Source organism: Physeter macrocephalus, chromosome 16, assembly GCF_002837175.3.
Source record: "Physeter macrocephalus isolate SW-GA chromosome 16, ASM283717v5, whole genome shotgun sequence".
Lineage (NCBI taxonomy): Eukaryota > Metazoa > Chordata > Mammalia > Artiodactyla > Physeteridae > Physeter > Physeter macrocephalus.
In genome coordinates this window covers 40,777,004-40,796,170 of record NC_041229.1, presented here as the reverse complement: position 1 = coordinate 40,796,170, position 19,167 = coordinate 40,777,004, and the positions used below count along the sequence as shown (strand labels likewise).

At 43.3% G+C, this 19,167-nt stretch overlaps 1 protein-coding gene across 4 annotated transcripts in view; it reads left to right on the top strand.

Moving 5' to 3' along the window:
• Positions 1-19,167, top strand: part of FAT3 (FAT atypical cadherin 3) — a 583,627-nt gene that overhangs the window by 505,954 nt on the left and 58,506 nt on the right. For 2 of the 4 annotated variants that reach the window (XM_055091680.1, XM_055091679.1), the window contains one exon: positions 18,237-18,626. In XM_055091680.1, the coding sequence (XP_054947655.1) occupies positions 18,237-18,626 (390 nt within the window). Of the gene's footprint in view, positions 1-18,236; positions 18,631-19,167 lie in introns of all 4 variants that reach the window. The other 2 variants (XM_055091681.1, XM_028501477.2) reach the window with 1 other exon arrangement.

The window sequence follows — 19,167 nt, the reverse complement described above, 5'->3', positions numbered from 1 at the left end:
AAAAAAAAGGTCATGAAGAACCTAGGGGCAAGACGAGAATAAAGACACAGACCTACTAGAGAATGGACTTGAGGATATGGGGAGGGCAAAGGGTAAGCTGGGACAAAATGAGACAGTGGCATGGACTTATATACACAACCAAACATAAAATAGATAGCTAGTGGGAAGCAGCCCCATAGCACAGTGAGATCAGCTCGGTGCTTTGTGACCACCCAGAGGGGTGGGATAGGGAGGGTGGGAGGGACGGAGATGCAAGAGGGAAGAGATATGGGGACATGTATATGTATAACTGATTCACTTTGTTATAAAGCAGAAACTTACACACCATTGTAAAGGAATTATACTCCAATAAAGACGTTAAAAAAAAAAAAGAGAGAGACATGTACCACAATGTTCGTTGCACCTCAAAAGTGAAATTGAGTTATTTGTAGTGAGGCGGATGGACCTAGAGTCTGTCATACAGAGTGAAGTAAGTCAGAAAGAGAAAAATAAATACCATATGCTAACACATATATATGGAGTCTAAAAAAAAAATAGTTATGCAGAAGCTAGGAGCAGGACAGGAATAAAGATGCAGATGTAGAGAATGGACTTGAGGACATGATGAGGGGGAAGGGTAAGCTGGGACGAAGTGAGAGAGTGGCATGTACATATATACACTACCAAATATAAAATAGATAGCTAGTGGGAAGCAGCCGCATAGCACAGGCAGATCAGCTTGGTGCTTTGTGACCACCTAGAGGGGTGGGATAGGGAGGTTGGGAAGGAGATGCAAGAGGCAGGAGATATGGGATATGTGTATATGTATAAATGATTCACTTTGTTATATAGCAGAAACTAACAGACCATTGAAAAGCAATTATCCTCCAATAAAGATGTTAAAAAAAAAAAAGTGGGGACTTGAACTTGGGGCAAGAAGAGGGGAACGATCCAGTAGCAAAAGAGAAAGAAAGAGATGAGGATTCTATTAGCCAAGATAGGCTTGACAAGACTGAGGTAACTTTTTAAAAATCTCAGTGGCTTTAGTCCAGCAAAAGTTTAATTCTTGCCCCTGTGAAGTGCAGGTTAGCATGAGTCCATTCAGTGACGTGGAGATCTGGTCCCTCCATCCTGTCAATAGCATCTTCTTGACCTTTGGTGCCCAAGGTCACTGCAGCAGGAGAAGAGAGGTATGAAGGAGGCACACAAGCTTTTAGCTAACTTAGCCTGGGAGAGACCCACATCACTCTGTCACTTTCCCTTGCCCAGAAGTTGTCAGAAGAGGCTGGGGAATGTAGGAGAGGCCATGGGGTATTTGGTGAGCACTCGTTGTCTCTGCCACAATGATGAAAGCAGGAAAGGGCAACTGCCCCAGCAGGTCCCAAAGAGACTGGAGAGGGTAGCATTACTCATATGAGTAGGGAGGGTGAGCCTCAGCAATTTGGAGAGACCACTTGACCTTAGAAATCAAAGGAAGGAGAGGGGCAAAAAGAAAAATCAACAACAACAATTAAAAAAAACTGACACTCAAAGGAAGAAACTAAGAGGGAGATGCTGAGGATAACCCAGTTAGGAGGCACACATCCACCCTCAGACATCTCCATGTGGTAAGAGGAGACTAACATGGCGGCATCTGGGCTGGGCGCTCTGAGGTGAGGGAAGGGAGCTAGTTTCAGGGGCTAAAGGCAACATGAGAGGGAGTCACCAAAAAGTGGGGAAGAGAAATTCCTCACCCACTGAGTGCTCTGTAGGTGCTGGGTTATAGAAATGAAAGGTCCCAACCAGTAGAGTGAATTACGTAAATAGAAAAGACGAGAAGTTCTCTCTCAGAGTCTTCCAGAATGATGCTTTTCCCTCTAAAGTTAATAGTTAGATCCTCATATTAACAGAGAACAGGAAAGAAACAGAGAACACGTATCTCTTGACAGAACTTTTCCATTTTTTTTCTGACTGCATCGCGTAGCCTGTGGGATCCTAGCTCCCCCACTAGGGAGTGCAGAGTCCCAACCTCTGGACCGCCAGGGAATTCCCAGAACTTTTCCATTTTTACACAAGTGTTTGTTTTCCAGCAGCCCTCAGCGTCCTTAATTTTGCACTGTTATTCACTGTAGTAATGTAAGCTCGCAGTCCATGTTGGGGATTCATTTTCTGCATATTTCACGAGGGAGATAGATGGCATCGTGACTCCAAGCATGGTCTCATGGGGCAGAGGCTGGAATGAACTTGGTTTTCCAGAGAATGGATCTTGTCAGAATGAAGGGCTGGCCCAGTATCTCAGAGCATCATTTGCTCTGAGCATGTAGCTCCTCATGAAGGAGCAGGAAATTATTTATCTGAGAGGAATGTTCAGAAAAATAACCGCTGAGGGTTATTAAGTAGAGATCTTTCTGATCAAACCACTTTAAATGAATCTCTCCAGTTGTTTCTTGCCTCTTCTGACACATCCTAGCCTTGTGTGGCTGCCACTTGTTGAGCCGTGAAAAAAGACTCAGGAAGAACAGCTAAGAGATGAGTTAAGTGCACCATAAAGTGCTGGAAGGATGACAGAAAAGCATGTGGGTCGAGCGCTCTGGGCTGGCTGTTTTCTGCATCATCCTGGGATGAAGTCTGAGGGAAGGTCATTCAGACCAGTCTGTCAGAGTCAGAAACATTTGTCTACTGGAGCTCTCCCTTACCTTCAGATATGATGGCCAAAGCTTCAACTCCTGGGATGGTGTTAGATTTTTAAATATTCCCTCATCACCCTTCTGGTCTCATGGAGGTCCCTGTAATGGAGTTTGATTTTAAATCTTTCCTCTCATGGAGGAAAACGAATATCCATTCAGCATGTACTCTTGGAAGGACTTAGCTGAATATGTTACCTTTACACTGGGCCCCAAAAGCAAAAGAAAAATGTCACACCTGACAAAAGAGGTAAATTCTGAAGCATTCCTTTTCCATAGCCTTTGGCACCCGGCTGTGTGGGGCAGAGAGAAGTGTCAGTCTGTGGAGTCTGTGAAGGAAGTTGGAGGTACCCATGTATCCCACAATGGAGGCATGCAGGTGGCCTGCCATTTTTCTCCTTTAGGACTTCCCAAGTAGATAGCTTCTTGGCAGCCTCATACCTCAGCTGGGCCAGCACCCCTGGCCTCCTCTGGACCCTGCATATCATGGGGTTAATCCCTAAATGTCCTTAAGGGACACATCTCCTAGTAACCAGAGATCAAGAGGCCACATGGGTGTGGGGAAAGCCCTGGATGATTAGTGCCCTGTGCTGTGTGCAAGCTTCATGACCTTTGGCCAGTAACTGGTCTCCCTCAGACTGTTTCCTCTTCTATAAGTATAATGTTAGAAGGACAGGAGTAGTTCTTGCTTTGCCAACCTTGAAGGGTGAGTGAGAGGCTCACCCAAGAGTGACTAGAAAGGAGGGAACTACATTGAGCCACATCTGCCCTCTTTGCAGCTGGATATCCTGCTCTAATCTCCAGCAGCATCTCAAGATTTTCCTTACATGGAACTGCTTGCATATCTCTTCTCTCCTACTCTTAAGCCCCAAAAGGCAAGACTGGGGCTTGTTAAGAATTTTAAATGACAATAATCATAATACGACTAATAACATTTACTTTGTGAACTTCTACTACATACCAGGCACCGTTCCAAGTACTGCAGATATATTATTTCCTCTTCTCACAACAACTTCTGCAGGTTGGCAGATATTTTTGTTATTGTTTTATTTAACATATGAATAAACTCTGAAGGGTTAACTTGCCCTGAAAGAAAAACTAGTTAGTGGCATCAAAGGAGGCTTGGTTAACAGATATCAATAGTTATATTGTAGTCAAGGGCAGTGGTTCTCAAAAAGTGGTCCCTAGACCAAGAGTATCACCTGAGAGCTTGTTGGAAATCAGACTAATTCCCAGGGGATATTAATGCTGCTGTCCCAGGACCGCACTTGGAGAGCCACTTGCTTAGGAATTCCTAAACTTTTTGTGCCACCAGTACTTTGACAGTTTGGTGACACCTACAGATTGTGTCTCAGGATAATGTTTTACAATTCATAAAATAAAATACAAAATGTTACAGAAGAAATGGGGTCCAAATATTTTTTAAACTTGTTATATAGTAATATGAATTTCTGCCTTAATACATTAAATAAGATCTAGCACAGTAGATCTCATAACTTTTATATTTTGGAGTAGTAGTAAGCAGGGGGGTATGTGCCACAACTATAAATTATGAAAATAGCTGTGATTTCTCTTGGTTACAAAAGCACAGCTGCTGCTCATATTACAGTGATCGGTTGCCAACATTTACCATTGAATGTTGTGCTAAATCCAGTTAGAGGTTAATGAAAATAAAGATGTACATTTTTCCCTTGGTGGTAGGCAGCTTCTAAGATGACCCCCAACGACAATCCCCCCACCTCTTGGTCTTCCCGTCTCTCTCCTTGAGAGTCCGCTGGACGTACTGACTCCTGACTCACTTCTAACGAATAGAATATGGTAGAAGTGATGGCTGAGATCACTGCTGAGATTAGCTTACAGAAAGACTGTGACTTCCCTCTTGGGCATGCTCTCTGTATTAGTCTGCTTGGGCTGCCATAACAAAATACCATAGACTGAGGGGCTTAAACAGCAGAAACTAATGTTCTCAGTTCTGGAGGCTGGATGTCAGCTCAGGGTGCCAGCATGGTCAGTTCCTGGCTCACAGGTGGCTGCCTTCTCACTGGGTGCTCACGTGACCTTTCCTTGGTGTGTGCAGAGAGGGAAAGAGCTCTCTCTGCCTTCCTCTTCTTATAGGCCACCAATCGTGTTGGGTTAGGACCCCACCCTTATGACCTCTTGAACCTTAATATCTCCTAAAAGCCCTATCTCTAAATACAGTCACATTAACGGTTAGCTCTTCAACATTCGGATTTGGTGGGGGACACAATTCTGGGCAAAGCATTCCCTCTGACTCTTTCTTGCATTGCTCACGCTGAGGAAGAGAGCTAGGATATGGTGAGGCAGCCCTGTGAGGGGCCCACATGACAAGGGACTGGGGACCACCAACGATTGCATGAGTGAGCTTGAAAGTGGACCCCACACCTGCCTCCACTGGAGAACCTTCAGATGAAACTGCAGCCCTGCCCAACAGCTTGACTGAAGCCTCATGAGAAACCATGAGCCACAGACAGCCAGCTAAGCCATTCCTGCCCCACAGAAACGATGAGGTACTAAATATTTGTTGTTTCATGCTGCTAGGTTCTGGGGTAACTTGGCATGGAGCAATAGAGAACTAATACACTAGTGCAAGTTCATGGACCTCCTGAATTCTACCCACGAATCCTTAAGAATTCCCCACCCTAGCCATTATGCTTTCACAGGCTTTACCCAGAGGGAAGAAGGGCTCAAGTGGGTCAGGGGCAATCAAAACAGGGCCTTCCCTCCAGGAGAAGCGGCTCAGCCAAGCTGAGAACACGGCTGCCATGACGTGGGCAGGGTGAGTGATGACGTAACAGCTGTTGGCTGCTCTTTGCTGCTGTTCTCCTGGATTCATGGATTCTCCCTGGGGGCAATAGGCCTACTCCTTCTGTGAATCATAGTCCTTATAGGTCTTGGCGTGTTATGCTGGGAAGGACCTGAGACTAAATCTAGTCAAAACCCTTCTTTTTCTGAGGAGGGAACTGGGGCTCAGAGATAAAGAGACTTACCCAAGATGACTTCATTAGTGGAAGAGCTGGATCTAAAAGGAGTGTACCCTGACACCTCAGTGCAATGCTCTTTTCTATTCTCTAGTCATTTCTACCAGAAGATGTTGTGGGTTTTATTTTAATATATATTTTAATAGCTTTTAATAGCTTCATCAATTCTTCTGACAGAGATGAAAATTTTATTTTATTTTTAAAATTAAAAAAAATTTTATTGAAATATAGTTGATTTACAATGTTATGTTAGTTTCAGGTGTACAGCAAAGTGGTTCAGTTATACATATATAAATATGTATATTCCAGAAGATGTTTTGAGAAGGATTCAATTCTGATGTCAGCCTGTGTGCTCTTAAGTATCATGTATTCTATGTCTTTCCTTAACGCTTTAGAAATTATTACCTCTAAGCTGCATAAATCAGTGATTTAATATGTTTTTTTTCCTTCCCCAAAGCCGTGCTATTTTCTTTTTTTTTTAAGAACTCTTATGATTTATTCTCTTAACTTTCAAGCCCTGCTATTTTCTGAAGTACTGAATCTTTGAAGCAGCTGAGAAACTGTTAAAATATTTGTAAAAACTAAATAATCCCCCTAAAGACAGAGACATGAGCCGTTCTCTGGAGCACATTGTAGCCAAAGCCCTTTGTCTATTGTAGATATCAAAAAAGATAATCTCATGCTTGAAGGCTTTCTCCAAAGAGCCCCAAACTCTTACACATGTAATCTTGCTACGGCTAGGACAGACCTTGATACTCCCACTGACAGATGGAGAAACTGAAGTTCAAAAAGGCTTGGTGCCCCCTCCCAAGGCGTCTGTAAAATGGGTAGTAGTCCTGAGTAAAGAGCTCCGGGGTGCCATAAAACCCTCCCTGAATTCTTTACCTTCCACCAGCATCAGGACATCTGCTGCAATACATGCAGCTACATGGCAGACTGTGACACCCCATCACCTCTGGGTCACATTGTCCTGTCACTTTGGGAATCACAAAGGGGCTTTGCGATGAGACCAGATTAAATATCCCAGTTCCAACCCTTACTAACTGTCTGGCCTTAAATAAGTTCCCCAACCCCTCTGAACTCCTCTTCCTCCCTGGAAAAATTAGATATTAATTCCTTGTTTTCTCTCCAGACCATGAGCTCCTGGAGGGCTGGCATACCAGTCCAGTCACCAGTGCAGGCAAGGCACCAGCCACCCAGTACATGCTCGATACATGTCTGCTGAACTGCCAAGTTGTTGGGAGAACTAAGTAGACATTCCACCTAAATTCCCTAACATCATGTCTAGAACATATGTGGATTCCTTTCTCAGGTGTTTTTACACGCAGAGCCTGGGCTCCCTTGTGTAGAAATCTCAGAGGCTGGAAATTCCCCTCTCCAGTCATTGGAGATAATATTTCTGTCACACGGGGCTTAATTTGGGAATGGACTGACCTCCCCTATGCCCAAGAAAATAGGACGCCTTCAGTTGATTAGGGCCCTAGGAGCTACTCCCTCCCAAATGCAGAATCCAGCAGCAGAGATAAAATAACACAAAAAAATCAGACAAACTGGTTGTCAACCCTGGCTGTACACTAGAATCCCCTTGGGAGTGTTTAAAAATAAATATACAGGCCAGGGCTCCATCTCCAAAATCTGATTCAGGAAGTCTGAGATGGGTCTGGACGTACATTTTTTTCTATAGTTGACTGTGATGTCTTGCCTGGTTTAGGAGTCTTTGCATTGGACACATATAAGTTATTATTATTACTCTTTTTAAAATCTTCCAAGCAGGGAGAGGTCAAAACAATAGTTATCGAATAAAACAGCACATTCCTTTTGGAAAGGAGTATCTTAGTGAACTGTTTCAGCGACCACCTACAGGCAGGGAATTCTGATTTCTAAGAGTTGATCTCCGTGACTCATTCCCATGAATTCACACGTTCACATGCTGTCTCATCCATAGATGCCACAGGTTGGTAACAGCCTTCTGAGCTGCTCCTTTGAATCAATCCTGATCCAACACACAGCAGTACACAGGATGGGTTTAAGGGAGTGCTAGATGTCTGGAGGAATTTCCAATCACCCCTGAGAATTTTGTGCAGAATCCAAGGACCCCAGGTTTGGCTTGGTGCCTCTGCAGGGTATATTGAGGGTCAGTGGAGTGTGCTTATCAGCTTTGCTGCAGGATACATGCTATCATTTCACCTTGTGAAGCCTCCTTGACGCGGGCAATTATGTTGTCCATCATCAGTGGGGAGCTCTTGGAATAACTTCTCCCGTATTACATAGCACTTCCCACCCACACATCCTCTCCATCTCACCCCTTCCAATCTTCCTTCTTCTCTCTCTGCTAATTTATCCATTAACTTCTGCCCAGTTTTTCATTTACTATAGCTATAATTGCTTATAACAGCTCTGGTAATTTGCTAGCAGCTCCGAAAACAGACAGCTTCAGCACCTGCCTTGCTAAATGTGTAATTTTGCAATACTGATCCCTTAACCCTTCTCTGAGTGCCCCTTGCAATTTCATCTTTCTTAACTTCACATATGTTCACATCACCCGAAATGCCCTTTCTTCTTGTCACTTTCCCACTTTGGTACTCCTGACAACTCCTGTCTTTCCTTCATGGTTCAATTCAGTTGTTTCCGTTTCTGGGAAACTTCCCCTGGCCACCTCTCTCCAACAATCAGCTATATACATGTTTGTCTCCTGAGAAATAGGAGACATTTGAGGGTAGAGATGCTGTGACCCTCTTCTTTGTATCCCCAGTGCCTACCATATGGCAGAAGTCCTGTGAATATTTATTGGATGGATGAATGAATTGATCCAATGGTCAGAGTCAACAACCTACCCAGGAAGCATTTTTAGTGTTACTGCCGAGTAGCGGTTCAGCATAGAAGTTCTCTGCCCCAATAGAGATGGAGTTTTGAGTACATGGTTGATGGATTAATTTATTTCGAAAATAAATTAATAAATTTATTAATAAATAAGTAAATTTATTGATTTATTTATTGACTATCCCAGTTAGCAAAGTGCCAAGCCATAGATGCTTGAAAGAGTTATACCCTGATGAGCTGCAACTTTTGAGGGATCACAGAAGGCAGTCTCAGCAATGGGGCCAGCTATATCAGTGTGCAGCCTTTGCAACTGTACAGGGCCCCGTGTTTAGAAAGGCCCCGTGTTGGTTTAATGTTCTGCTGTGGCTGCATTGAACTTCTTCACCCTTTTTTGCAATTGAAGTATAGTTGATTTACAATATTATGTTAGTTTCAGGTGTGTACAGCAAAGTGACTCAGATATATACATATATTTATGTATATGTATATACATATATATATATTCTTTTCCATTACAGGTTATTACAAAATATTGAATATAGTTCCCTGTGCTATACAGTAGGTCCTTGTTGTTTATTTTATATATAGTAGTGTGTATCTGTTAATGCCTCCCCCTTTGGTAACCATAAGTTTGTTTTCTCTGTGAGTCTGTTTCTGTTTTGTAAATAAGTCATTTGTTAACATTTTTTAAACAAGTGTCCCTAGATTCCATATATATGAGTTAATATATGATATTTGTTTTTCTCTTTCTGACTTACTTCACTCTGTATGACAGACTCTAGGTCCATCCACGTCTCTGCAAATGACCCAATTTCGTTCCTTTTAATGCATGAGTAATCCAAAAAAGAGGGAATATATGTATACATAGAGCTGATTCACTTCGCTGTACAGCAGAAACTAACACAACATTGTAAAACAACCATACCCCAATAAAAAAAATAAATAAATGAATTTATGAAGGATAAACAGAAACACACACACACACACACACACACACACACACACACCACACACAAGGACCCCTGCATTTTTATGTTCTGTGAGACCTCACAACTTGTGGCCAGTCTTACCCAGCGGAGCCGGTGCCAGCCCAACTGACAAGTCCCCAAGAAGTTTATGGTACAGTCAGGATCTCCCTCACTCTGTGGCTGGTGCTGCCTTCTGTCTTTTTTTTTTTTTTTTTTGACTATTCAAAAAGAGTCAGAAGGGACTACTGACCCCCAGAGTTGGTATTTTGCATGTGGGAATGTGCCAGGATTAGTTATCACCCAATGAAAAACTTTTAGAAGGCACTTAAAGCAGACATAATCAGAGAGTCTATTTAAAAGTCATTTCTGACTTCAGAAGTAATTGCAATTCCATGGACCTCCTCAGGGCAACTTTCTGCTTTATTTCCTATCATCTGAAGGCATATTTTAAAGACAGAAAAGAACGTTCAGTTTGAGCTCTTTCACTGTGATAGAATTTTATTTGCCTCCCACAGACAATGAGAGAAGAATTTGAGGCTAGCAACTTTCTTCTACTGCTTAATTAAATAGTTTTAAGAATGTATCCCTTGAAATAACTTTATAATAAGAACTTTGACCCCAAGAAAGTGATTTTCTAAGTAAAGTCAGTGCCTTTCTGAGCAAAAACTAAAATGAGGAATGGAAAGATCCAGAAAAATAATCTTATAAAAATACCTTTTTCTACAATTATTTCAAGTAGTATGTATGTTGAGAAATAAACTGGCCTGGAAAATAACCTGAAAATTTGACTACTCTCTAAGATTGATACTAAAGAATTATTTTCTATGTACATGAGTTTTATAATAGTTCTTTTACTTATTACAAACATGATCTGTGTCCACTGTGTAAAATCTGGAAGGACAGACAAAAAGAAAATAACAATCAATTCTAACCAATGTTACCATTTTGATAGAAGTCCCTTCCACCTTGTTCTTTACAAAAATGGGCTTCTAAACTAATACTGTTTTGTAACCTGCTTTTTTCACTGGCTTGCAAACGTATTTCTGTGTCACTATATACTCTTTTATACTTTTACGTACTGATATATATAGTATTCTGTGATATGAATGTACTGTGCTTTATTCAGCCGGTCCTTATTCTTGGAAAATTGTGTAGTTACTAGTTTATTTCACAAATGAGAACATCTATTTAGCAATAGCTTTGTATATAATCTATGAATGTTTTATGTACCTTTTTAGTATTAAATATTTCTGACTTCTCCACTTCGCACTGTTTGGAGGCTCTTCAGTTCTTTGGCCCATGCATTTGCGGTGGGCATGTAACAGCAGTGTGCACACCACCCCTACCTTCATCGTGTTAGCAGGCTCATCATACGCTTGCTGCGGTCCCCTGGCTGTTTCTTTTGCAGCTCAACATTCATTCTCTCCTGTTGTGTGCCAAGCCCTGGACTCAGAATCAGGATACAAAGATAATAAGACACAGTCCCTTAGCAGGGGTGGGGAGTGGGGAGTATCAGATGAAGGCAGTCAAAAGGTACAAACTTCCCGTTATAAGATAAATAAGTACTAGGGATGTAAGGTACAACATGATAAGTATAATGAACACTGCTGTATGTGATATATGAAAGTTGTTAAGAGAGCAAATCCTATGTGAGTTCTCATCACGAAGAAAAGATTTTTTTTCTTTTTTAAAAAATTTCCTATCTATATGTAAGTCACATCATTATGTACACCTTAAACTTATACAGCGCTATATGTCAATTATATCTCAATAAAACTGGGGGGAAAAGTAAAGTGGAAAGGAAAAAAAAAAGATGTCCTTCTGCCTAAATGATACATTAATCTAGTGGGAGAAAGGATATAAATATAACTAATGAGAATGCAATAATGATGTTAAGGAAGCAAAGGGAAGGGAGCAACTGGGGAAGTTAAGGAAGCTGTCCCAGAGGAGACCCTGCAAAGAATATGTAGGATTTTGACAAGTGAAGGCGGGGAAGAGGATGTTTGAGTAGAAGGGAAAGCATGAGCAGAGACCTGCAAGAGTAAATGTGAGTGTGTCTTCAGGAGTGACTGGAGTAGACCATCCAACAGGGAAGTGGAGCAGGAAATGACCTGGAGAGTGTGGGTTGGGACCAGACTGGAAAGGACTGGAAAGCCATTCTCAATCGTTTTTACTTCTTGCTGTAAGAAGTGAGAAGTCGGTAACTATCTTGAGCAGGTGGGGCAGGACTGGACCCAGCGTTTTAGGAACTTAACTCTGGCTAAATTTAGCCAGGAAGGGATGGAGTCCGAGTTTGCAATTAGGGGTCTCTTGCAACAGTGTAGGTGAGAGAGGGTTGAGCCTTGCCTGACTGTGAGTCCGGGCCACAGACATTCAAGAGGTCTCTCAGAGGTAGAATCAAAAGAACTCAACATTCCAGTTCAGGTAGGATTGGAAGACATGCAGGAAACCCTAAACTATCTGATAGCTAAGATATTAGTTTAACACATAGTTAATAGTTTACATAATTCCTTGTCAAGTTGCTAAGCTCCTAGAATTAGGGAAGCATCTTTTGGGCTCCACTTCACCTCAGCATGGTGCCTGGAATAGTCAAACAAGTGGCACTTGACAAACGCTTATTAAATGGGAGGGTCATAGCCAGGGCCTCTGGTGAGAAAGACAGAACCCTTGTGCTTCTCAAAAGTACTATATTTTAAGGATAAGTCTATTGCAAAGGAATGCAATGACATATTCAAGAACCAAAGCTTTGTTTAGCATTTTTCTTCAAAAGGTAATCCTTATAGCTTAAATAAGAATGTGCCTTAATCACCACGCCTGGGTCCTAAAGACTGAAATCTAAATGTACTTGTGGGATTTCAAGCACTGATAAATAGACATTCATGAAGGCGGGAGAAAGTGTTGGTTCAAAACAAGTTATTAGATTGCCTAGGTCATGGGATTGAGGGACTGACAGCCACGGGACATGAAGGAACTGTAAGGGGCAATTGCAATGCTCTGTATCTTAATGCGGATAGTGGTTCCACAGAGATGTACATTTCTCAGAATTTATGAGCTAGACACTTAAAATGTGTTCAGGTTATTGTACATAAATTATGACACCTCAGTATATCAATCAAGCTGATATGAAAGCAAATGATTAAACCAAAATTAAAAGTATTTCTAGAGTATGATTGTCGAGACTGTTTCAAATTACTTTTTCCCTGGATATCTATTCTGTATAAGTTCAAGTCCCTTTAGAAAAGCCAGTTTACAGCAATTTAGTACAACCCCCATTTTCTGTGCGCTGCCTACAGGCCAGATCCTGTGCAGGCACTGGAGGATAGTGTGAAGGTCACAGACACGGCCCTGCCCTGACAGAGTCAAAGCAGCTGCCAACATGAGGCCCCCTGAGTAAGAACAGAGCTCTTGTAGGTTCCTTAGGCCCAGGGAGCTTGATCTCAGAAGGAGGGGAGAAAACATTTTCAAAGACCAGGTTAAAAAAAGTCTCAGTGTAACTTGCTGTGTTGGCTGCTCTGGCCATTTGGTTTTGGTGCTGATTCTAACAACTCTAACAATCTCAAGTATCATGCTGAGTTCTTCTAACACTAGGTGAGATCCTTGGGGATGATCCTAGCAGTGGGCGTTATTTCTCACTGAGGTATAAAAGCCTTGCTGTAAACTATATGTGTGAACGCTCAACATGTATCTGAATGGTATGAAACTACTGTGTTAAGTTTTCATCCCATCCAGAAGAGTCCAATAGCTCATCATCACTGGGTTTAACGTGGACTTTTCCTTTGGTGACTCAGCCCATTTATGCCCAGGTCTAGCAACTTAATGGCCAGTTGGAGGAGAGGGTCAGCCCTTTGAAAATAAAAATGAAACCAACTCCATTAATTAACTTGCAAATGAATCACAGCGCTGGAAGATCATCTTACACTTCAATGGACTAGGTTCTATCATATTAAAAATGAAGACACCTGAGACCCAACGAGGTTAAGCTACATGAGTATACTTGGGAAGCCCATGGGCTACAAGCAAGGTCTCCTGTATTCCAAGACTGCACCACATTGCCTTCGTTCCTAAGCATTTAAAACTTTGACTTTTCTGTACAGTCCATGCTCCCCAAATAGTCCCTCTTTTCATTTGGCCCAGTTGAGAGGAATCTAGCCTCCATTTAGAAATCTTCCAAGGGAGGGAATATAGATGCCCCTGGCAACCCACCCACCCCAGGATTTCATAGCCTTCTCTCTGGGAATTTGTACATGCTATTTCTTTTCTCTCACCCCACTTCACAAAATGCCACTACCTGTTACTTCCTTTGAGCAAATCGGGATTTTAAGCATTCTCTGTTTACTTGCCTTTAATCCTCTGAAGGCCTGCCTGCTCCATGTGCCACAGTTAATGCGCAGAAACTTCACATGCAATGAAAATCATACTTCTCTTGGTAGTCTGGCATTTCAGCGTCTTAAGAAGCTAAGTAGCTCCGTCCTCATTAAATTAAGCGCAAATTGGAGAAGAGAATTACGTACTTAAAAACACAGACGCGAAATGATGGATTAATGTTATACCTTAATATAACATGTCGTGACATGCAGTGAGAGCATTAGACCAATTAGCAAGCAAGTCTTCTGCTCGGGTTCATCTTTTCTGTTGGGTACGTAGCGAAAAGCTGGCGATTTGAAGGATAGCATTTATCAAACGCGCTTGGATAGAAAGTTTCCACTTTAGTGACGGGACCTGCATTCATTTAACAAAGACAGCCCCCATTGCCTGGTAATACAGCAAAAGACCCGAGTGCTCCACTAAAAGTATTGCCTGCACGTTGGCATTTATGCATCTGACTTGATTTCTAGAAACCACTGAAATCTGTTGCAATTGTGTCTAAATTGGAGTTTAGATACATTCCAAAAATATATCCTGCTCTTTTCTTCAGAACTACCAAATCACAAGTGATACCACTTAGCAGGTTTGTTGGTTTGGGTGCCCACCCTGCCCCAACCTTCTCTAGTCTTATTTTCATATAAGTCTGAATGGTAACAGAAAGGAGAGGTAAACAGTAAATCTCCCTGTTCCTCCCGGTGTGAATGCGCAAGATACTGTCAGAAGCAAAATATACGGGGAGTGGGGGGAGTTTGGGTCAGCAACTTGTTGGGGATGGTTTTCTGCAGTGATAAAACAGAAACTCTTGTCCCTAAGCTTTAAAGGAACAGAACCTACCCAGAGGGGAGCCGTGGTCTTTGTGTGGGTGATCAATGTCAGCCTTGTAAATGCAGGGTTCCAGCAACAGGGCTAGCCGGCTGAGCTGGAAGCTTGGAAAACACAGCCTCTCCTGCCTGGGGGTCTGAGCAGAGCCGAGGGCCTCTGAATAGGGCTGGGAGAGAAATCTGCAGACTGGGAACACAGGCAATATTTTTTATTAGATTTCAGCTATCTGTCCCAGTGAAGGAAACACAGGCAGTCATGAAAAGCACCTTCCCTTCAGGCCTTGCTGCCACAGAGAGCGGCAGTGTGCAAACCCAGCCCCTACGTCTCCTAACTCAGGGGGTTGGAGTACTATGGCTTTCAGAACAGGGTCAGAAATGGCCTTCTTCCTACATGATCTTCAAGCCTGAAGAGGAAGGTTATCCAGGAGCATATCTCCTGAAAATAGGACTTTGTCCCTCCTGCTTACCTACATATGCTAGTGGCACCAGGGAAATCCCGCAGCCCTTGGTTTATGCATCAGTGAAGTGGGTGTTGTCAGCAGATGCTGGGATGAAAGATCCTGCATGAACTTCCTGCCCCATCTTATTGTTGGTAAGAGTGCTCTTCCATATGCTGGGGCTGGGAGTCAAATCCCCAGGGAATGTGTGTGATTTGAAAACCCATGTGGTGCATTTATGTCAATCACTGATGTGTTTCCATAAATGCATTTTTGTGCCTTTGAGAGGTGTCCTGACACTATCCAGTCAGTCAAGGCAGCTTCCAGGGCACACAGTCAGCTCCGACACCCAGGCAGGGTTATTGTTTTTCAGGTGCAACCTTGATCACCTCCGCGATCCTCTGTGTATTTACACCCCAGGAATTTATGTTGAAAAGTTTAATCTTGCAGCCCAGCCACCTGTAAAAGTAGCCAGAAAGCATCGCTAAAACACCTGCTTTGGGGCCTTATTTCAAGGGGCAGCAAGGAAAGAGCGAAGACTTCTTGTTTTTCATCCCAGCACCAATAAAATCAGAGGTTGATGTTTATATATCACGTGGTGGTTATTTTGAAAGAGAAATAGAAGTAAATGATGAAACTTTGGAAAAAATGGACTCTCTGGGATGGAACCATGAACAAACTCTCAATATTGACCTTCTGGTTAAAGCCACATAATGCAATTTCTGTCATTCCCTCCAGATAGATGATTTTATTGGTTTTCTTGGAATTTTGGCTTCAGGGAAACTGTACATTGAGGGAGTAAAATGTTTAACTCTTATTACTGCCAAAGGCCTGTCCCCATGGTGAGATGGTATAGTAGAAAACAACAGTGCGTAGGCCCTCCCTGTAAGAGCTTATATTCTAGGGGTCCATGATTCGCAAAAGACATTTTCAGGTAGTTGTCATAGCTAAAGTCATGACTAATGACTGTCTTCATTAAGAGCGTTTAGGATCAACATGATGCTTTTTCAGCCTATGAAGTTGTTATGTTTTCTTTCTTATAAACTGTGACTCCTAGTGAATTTGAGGTTTATAAACCATTTTGAAGTGCTGAGCTCCTCGGATGAAAACAGTTAAATCAATCTTCAGAATCGGAAGTTGGTCCAATCATCATTCACTGATTTGCTGGTTGTTAATGAACGTTTCCTGGTTGATAGGTTTTAGCTTTAGTATATATTAAGGTAAAATGGTATTTTGATAACTATGTGCATTTCTTTAAGTCATGGAACTGGAGACCACCCTCTGACTAGATCCTCTCCCTCCTTTGATGGGGTGCTCTAGGCTTACTGGCCACTGTATTTCTTTTTTCCCTTTATATTCCCTTATGACCGCATCCATTCTTATGGCTCTGCTGGCTCTCTGAATGCTGAAGACCCTCAAAAGTGTAACTCCAGTTTGGACCTCTCCTCCGATCTCCAGCCTCCTCTGCTAACTTCCTACTTGAATCTCCACTTAAATATAAAATGTCCATCTCACACGTAATCGATGCAAAACCGGGCCCGTGATCTTCATCCAAATCCTAGTCTTCCTGCAGTCAGTCCTCTCCATGGCAGCTGATGGTAACTCCCTCTTTTCAGTCACTCGGGCCCAAACCTAAGAGTCATTCTGGGATCTTCTCTTTCATTCACATCCCACATCCTGCCAGCTCCACTGTGAGAAAGCGATCTATTCTCACCACCTCCAAGTTCAGAATACATTTAGGGCCCCTCACTTCTCACACCTACGTGTTCAGAGTACATCGGGAGCCCGACCACCTCGCACCCCTTCCAACACCACCGTCCACTCCAGCTGCCCTTATTGCACACCTGCCTTCCTGCAGGAGACTGCCAGTGGGTCTCTGCTTCCTGTCTTGCTGTTCTGTTCATAACCAGCTGCCTGAGCGATCCTGTTAATATCTAATTCATATCGTGTGACTCCCCTCCTCAGAGCCCTCCAGCACTTCCCAACTACCACCAGCCACCACCCCTCCGGGCAATCTGCTCCCCAATGCGTCACCACCCTGCTCTCATCTCCTGCATCTCTCTTCTTCACTCAGCTCACACTGGCCCTCTCCCCCGTGCTCCTCAAACACACGAGCTCGGCTCCCCCGCCAGGCTTGCCTGGGGCCCTCGACCTGCAGTGTCCTTCCTCAGATTTCTGCACAGCTCACTCCCTCCCCTCCGTCAGGTCTTCACTCAAATGCCAAACTTCCAACCACCTGTATTAAAAGGACCACCCTTCCCCCCAGCTCCCAAGCTCCCTCTCCCCCCAGCACTCACGATTCCCCCCCATTATGGCTTCATTTTGCTCCCTTTTTACTCCCTAACATACCATGTATTTTACTGATTCTTCGTTCTTGTTCATTTCTTATTTACTCTCACCAGAAAGTAAAAATTTCCCCCAGAAAATGTTTGACTCTTGTCCATTATGAGAATCTCTAGCCTTTGGAATAGTGCCTGAGAGAGTCTAGATAACAGTTTGTCGAATTAATGAATTAATTTGTCTTTCTCTTTCTGTGGCACATGTTGACCCTTATACCTACTGGCATCTTAAGAGTTTTTCTTAAGGATGCATGGGGTTCTTTAATATATTAAGAAGATCCAACTATTTCTTTTTTTATTAAGTTGCTGGATTGTTTATTAGGAGATGCATAGTAATCCTCAGGTTAACAGTTTCAGATGGAGGTTATAAAGATATGAAGAAATTGCCTGAGCGCTTGAATAATAATAGGTTATATGTTCTTTACTGTTTTCAAAGCATTTTTCATCTTACTTGTGGCCTAGGCAGGTAAGAAAGACTGTAACTTGTCCAAGCCACATGAGCCAGAAGAATTGAAGTCAGTTTCTCTAACATGATCAAGACAGTCGGTCAGTTATTTGAAAACATTGAAGTAAGGACTCATAACAACGTGACACAGGCATGCAAAACGTTTTGCTTTAGATCCAACTATTTCTGATATTTGTTACCAATATTTTCCGTTTCTTTACCATTTGGTTCAGTTGTATAGTTGTTATAAACTGAAGTCGTCGTAGGACCAAAGCCGTTGGTTTCCATAGTTACCGTTTTTCTTTGTGTGGCCCTTAGACAGTCATCAAAGCCACAGTCTTCTAGTGCAGAGAGCGTCCGGCTGCGTCCCTCTCCGCTCACGCTCTCGCGTCTCCCACAGGCACCAACAGGAAGGTCGTGTACTCCCTGGCCGACTCGGCCGACGGGTTCTTCTCCATCGACAGCTCGTCTGGCATCATCATCCTGGAGCAGCCGCTGGACCGAGAACAACAGTCCTCCTACAGCATCAGCGTGCAGGCCACCGACCAGAGCCCCGGCCAGGCCCTGTCCTCTCTGGCCACTGTCACCATCACCGTCCTGGACATTAACGACAACCCCCCCGTGTTTGAGAGGAGGGACTACCTGGTGACGGTGCCTGAGGACACCTCCCCTGGCACCCAAGTCCTTGTTGTTTTTGCCACCAGCAAAGACATAGGCACAAATGCCGAGATTACGTACCTCATCCGGTCTGGAAATGAGCAAGGGAAATTTAGGATCAACCCAAAGACAGGTGGGTAAACAGCAACCAACTTAGAATCTAAGGCTTCACTATACCCTGGTTCTCCTCCTAACCCTCTAATCAACCGCCCTTCTGGGTGGAAACAAGTCTTCTCATAGCAGGACCTGCATGCCGATCCCAGAGTGCCCTCTGACACTCTGTTCCAAGGATGCCCCCTGCTAAGTTTCAGCTCCTTGCTGTGGGCTCACGGGGCAAATACTTGGCCCCTAGGTTGGCTCCAGGATTTTTCAGATTGGCAAGCTCGGGAACAGTAATGGGGTTCAAGATGGGGAGCTAGTATTTGCAGATGGAGCGTAAGGGTCTGTTTGTTTCTCTCTTTTCTGTTTGTTTTTGTTACTTGGGTCCTATATTTCTGTGTTGGAACAGCTCCTGGGGATTAGCCTCCAGTTGCCACTGTCCACACTCGGGCTGCCACTCTCTGGTCACCTACCAAGGCAGACGTTAATGAGTGATCTGCACGGTGACCTTCAGGCCTTCTAAACCCAGCACCCGGCCGCCTGGAATGGGCATTGTATTTGATTCCTGCTCCTCG